At 39.2% G+C, this 4,431-nt stretch overlaps 1 protein-coding gene across 1 annotated transcript; it reads left to right on the top strand.

The window, feature by feature from the left end:
* The first annotated feature begins 1,886 nt into the window (after positions 1-1,886).
* Positions 1,887-4,157, top strand: LOC121838151 (cuticle protein 16.8-like). The gene is made up of 3 exons (XM_042294231.1): positions 1,887-1,898; positions 2,167-2,220; positions 3,708-4,157. Exons 1-3 carry the CDS (start codon positions 1,887-1,889, stop codon positions 4,155-4,157), a joined length of 516 nt encoding a protein of 171 aa, XP_042150165.1.
* Positions 4,158-4,431: the final 274 nt, after the last annotated feature.

A 4,431-nucleotide genomic window follows, 5' to 3' on the forward strand; every position in this document is an offset into this window, starting at 1 on the left:
ATTCCACTAAGAGTTGCACACCTGAGCCACAAATGTTGTTTTTAGGTGCATCCGTATTCCGCAACGAAATCGCAACTTACTGATGTTGAAGAGAATCTGCAATTCACACTTTCAAATAAAATTCAAAACACAACTCTGTTATGTTTTCTTTTTGTTGGGAAAGGGAAAGTGTAAGAATAGGAACTATGTTTTTGCTTGGCGTCATAGTTTGTCTCTTTCAACAGAAAACACTGATACAACACGAAGATTGTAAAAAAATACTATTAGAAATTGTATGCCGGCCACAGGGAGGCGAGAAAGTATTAAATCATTTTATAATTAAGGAATTCAAAATTCAAAATATCAATCGGACAATCTTAGCCATATGCCTTCATAAGGAAACTTCTGTTACGTTCATAAAAAAATGCATAAAAGACGGGGAAGTGTGCCTAACACCTGGTTTTTACAGTTGGCTCCTGAGGAGGGCACTAGCCGTGGGTGTCCAGAGCCAGTTTCACGACTTTCTTCCCTGAGATCAAGTGTGCTATTATGAGATAATCGCTCGCAATTGCGACTAAGATGCTTTTGGGCTCAAGTGTGAGCTTGGAACTATATTCGTTAAAAATTTTCACAATCTCAACACAAACAAAAATATTCTATAACAATCACGTCTTGGGTTTTGTAGCTCCTGGGAGAACGAAAAAAATGTCTTGCTGGCAGGTGAGTTTGTTTTAAACAATAAATTGTGAATGCTGAACCGCAATAACAACAACAAAGCTTCAGTAGCGATCTTCGTTCATTCAAGTCTGGCACCAGCAAAAGTATAAAGATAAGAATATAACAAAAATTTTATCTTCAATATCAAATTACTACTGAAAGGCTGTATCATGTGACTATATTAGTAACTACGAATAAAGCCGAATATTTTCGGGCGTATCCACTTTGTAAACGACTGTGATTACCATTGTAAAGTAACTTCAAATTAGCCGAAAAAATTTAAGACATGAAAATACATAGAAACACTTTAAAATGCATTCATGGGAGCATGGAATTAAAAACGTACTGTAGGGCCTTTCCAAGTCAAAATAATCCGCACAAATTTTCCAAAATAGATGGGCATATCCAAAGTTTTACACAATTCACACGACCACACCAGAGAATGGCTAGGAGCTAATCGTTCGAGTATTTAAATTCCACTGGCAATATATTCACCTGTATGAAACGGCATTCTTACAACGACAGTCTTCGGCGTATTATTTAAATCAATATAGAAATCAATGAATATGAGCTGTTCTTGATGGTCACCCTCGCGGTCTCTGTAAAAGAAAAAGAAAACCAAGATACTATATAGCAAGACAAACCAGGTGTGAACATTTAAATCATCTTCAGGCCAAGAACTACTCGTTCTAAGAATTAACATACTTGCCAGTTTTAACGGTAATTTCAAAAAGGAAACGGGTTGAACGGTTTCGAGTAATCAATATATATGAATTTTACATGTCCTAGTTGGTCGACTGCAGAAGCATAATCATGTGCGGTTTTAATCAGTAACAGAGCAGTGGAGATTTAAGGAACCGTTGTCTCATTGAAGGGAGTTATTCTACATCGGATTTAACACAAAATACATTATTTTATTTTTTGCATACTTTTGTCGTATATAGGTGTGACCGTGAACGTATAAAACATGTAGAATGTGAGGCAGCTCGATTTCCTCGATGGATGTTTTTCTCACCGACCTCTTCTCTTTTATTACTGGTAGCAGTAGAAAACGCCCTCTATTCCCGCGCTGATCGCGTGATGAGATCGTCGACAGCTCGGCGCTGCAGGAATGCACGAGCCCTATAAAAGGCGTCGAAGGGGCCACACAGTATCACTTTTACTTGAAAGCAAGAGGAGCAACTTTCGTCATGTTCTCTAAGGTATAGCATTTAAACTGAAGCACGGAAGTAACAGAAGTTGTTACTGTGGAGTTCTTGAATGTCAGGAGAGGCTGTTCTACGATACATCACGAATAGAGGCGTCTCTCAACGAGCCCTGTGACTTAAAGCCCAAATAAGCACATTTCTGGTAGTTAAGAGTCGACTGTTATTTGGAGGATCTTAAAAAAAGTTATCAAAATATTTCCGAGGTTAATTTTGATTGTTTTTGTCACCTTTTTCCCTCTAGAGCTTTCACCTTTCTTTTCAGGTGCTTGTGTGCTGCCTTTTCGCCTACGTGGCTTGCGGAGTTGTCGTCGAGAATGTAAGTGAAATATCATTTTCCTTTCTGCGAGCTACTTCAATTAATAGTACTTTAGTCACTGCCGTAATAAAACGCAGTATGAACTTAAAGTCTACATTTGAACGTACACATATATAATAATGAAATCAATCCCAGCTCCCTAAATCAGATCGAAATATTTATTTATTTATTGCTGATAATATTTGAATGTACTTCCGTGTCGACATTTTAACATCCACTTTAACGTCTTTGGTTCGAGTGACAGACAGTACACTCGAGTGTCTTATTGAATATGCGCCTACCTAATAGCGATATGATAGTATGATCCAGCCGAAAGTACTCTTTAGGCAGCATGCGCATTTTTGTTTATGATGTTTATTTGATACATTCACACATAAACATTTCTGTCAGGACACGATCCCGTTCACCTTCATTCGATCTGGTAGTACGGTTATGTTCAAAGGAGCATGCTATATAAAAGTGCATTACAATCGAAATTGAATATAAGTTAACTTGCTTAATATCAACGTGTGCAAGACAGCATATTCGAAGCACGTGAGCCTATTGCCGGGAAGGGTAAGGAAGAAAAGAAATTTAAAACGATTTTAGAAGAGGAGAGACAACATTAGTGTTTTCAAAACATTACTTCGCATTATCAGTTACACTCTACGGGGATTTGTATTAAACTAACCGGAAAGTAATAGTTAAGTGCAGTGCTCGCTAGGCTCTAAGGTAATTACTAGGCTATTCGTTCTTGCTGCTGGAGTTAGCCACCTTTGGAGAAAAATACATATAGCTACTAGTTATCAAATTTTTCAGAAGACCAAGTGATTGTACATCACAAACTGATATCACGTGCTGTGTTCGTGTGTTGTTTTTCCAAAAATTATTATAAAAACTAAGAGCAACAAAATACCGTTCTGGTTTATAACTAAATTAATGACGTTAAGAAACATTTTCTTATGGATTGTAAAGCATAAACAAAAAAAATGACGTCGAGTCCCAACCATTAAGGAAAGTGGCGTATAACGATTTTTAATAAGGGTAATGCGCAAGCTAGCATGAAGCACGGTCATACTTATAAAACCCCGAGATATTACATAGAAAAACGAAAAGGGGGATAACATAACGACGTCTCAAAACACGGCTGTGTTTCGAGACGTCATTGTGTAATCCTCAGGTCCTTTTCTTATTTCTCAAGGTTTTTTTAATTAAAAGTATTCAGTTCTAACAAACCTACTTTGGTGTATATTGTAACCTCGAAGAACATAATTTACGCTTTGTTAAGGCATAATTATGTTTTAAACTATAGCTAAACATCTTTTTTTTTCTTCTTAATTTCAGAGCTGAATAGTGTTGAGCTTATATATTACATAATATATCGGCACTAAAACAACACATTAAAGATCACGCTGCTAGGTAATCACTGATGCCTTTCGGGTTGATGTACCCCCTTTAAAGGTATCATAATTGACGATCTAATAATGAATACCTATTTTTCATATCAGGTGCACGTTCCCCAGCCATACAGCTTCGGCTACGACAACGTCGATGAGTTTGGCACCCGCATGACCCGCCAGGAAACAGGAGACGAACACAACAACAAGGTCGGCTCCTATGGCTACGTCGACGCCCATGGCGTTGCCCGCACCGTCAACTACGTTGCCGACGCTCTCGGTTTCCGCGCTACCGTCGAGACCAACGAGCCAGGCACCAAGACATCTGCCCCAGCCGACGCCCCCATTTACTCCTCCTCTGTCGAAGTTGCGGCTCCTGCTGTGGTGAAGTCTGTTCACCCAGTCCCAGTTGTCGTCAAGGCTGTTCACCCAGCCCCAGTCGTTGTGAAGGCTGTCCACCCAGCCCCTGTCGCCTACACCCACAGGGTTGCTCCTCTTGCTTACAGCACTGTTGCTCACGCTCCTCTTGGCTACACCCTTGGCCACACCACTGTCGTCTAAGTGTGAAGATTTGAAAATAAACAGATATCGACGAAAATTAAAGTACAACTTTTGCTTGATGTTAATATGCTTTTGGGGCATTTTTAAATGCCTCACCATACTTTTGTTGCTTTATTTTTACGTTCAATGTTTCCTTCAAGACACCATTGGTTGGATGCACGATTCTTGCCAAATATCTCAGAGTGCGCTATCACACATATCACAAGTCTCGGTTTCTTTTTTTTTTGCGGCATCTCTTTCATGGCAGTGAGCGCCTCATAAACATTTAACGTGC

Source organism: Ixodes scapularis, unplaced genomic scaffold (genome assembly GCF_016920785.2).
Source record: "Ixodes scapularis isolate PalLabHiFi unplaced genomic scaffold, ASM1692078v2 PGA_scaffold5__190_contigs__length_132052651, whole genome shotgun sequence".
Taxonomy (NCBI): Eukaryota; Metazoa; Arthropoda; class Arachnida; order Ixodida; family Ixodidae; genus Ixodes; species Ixodes scapularis.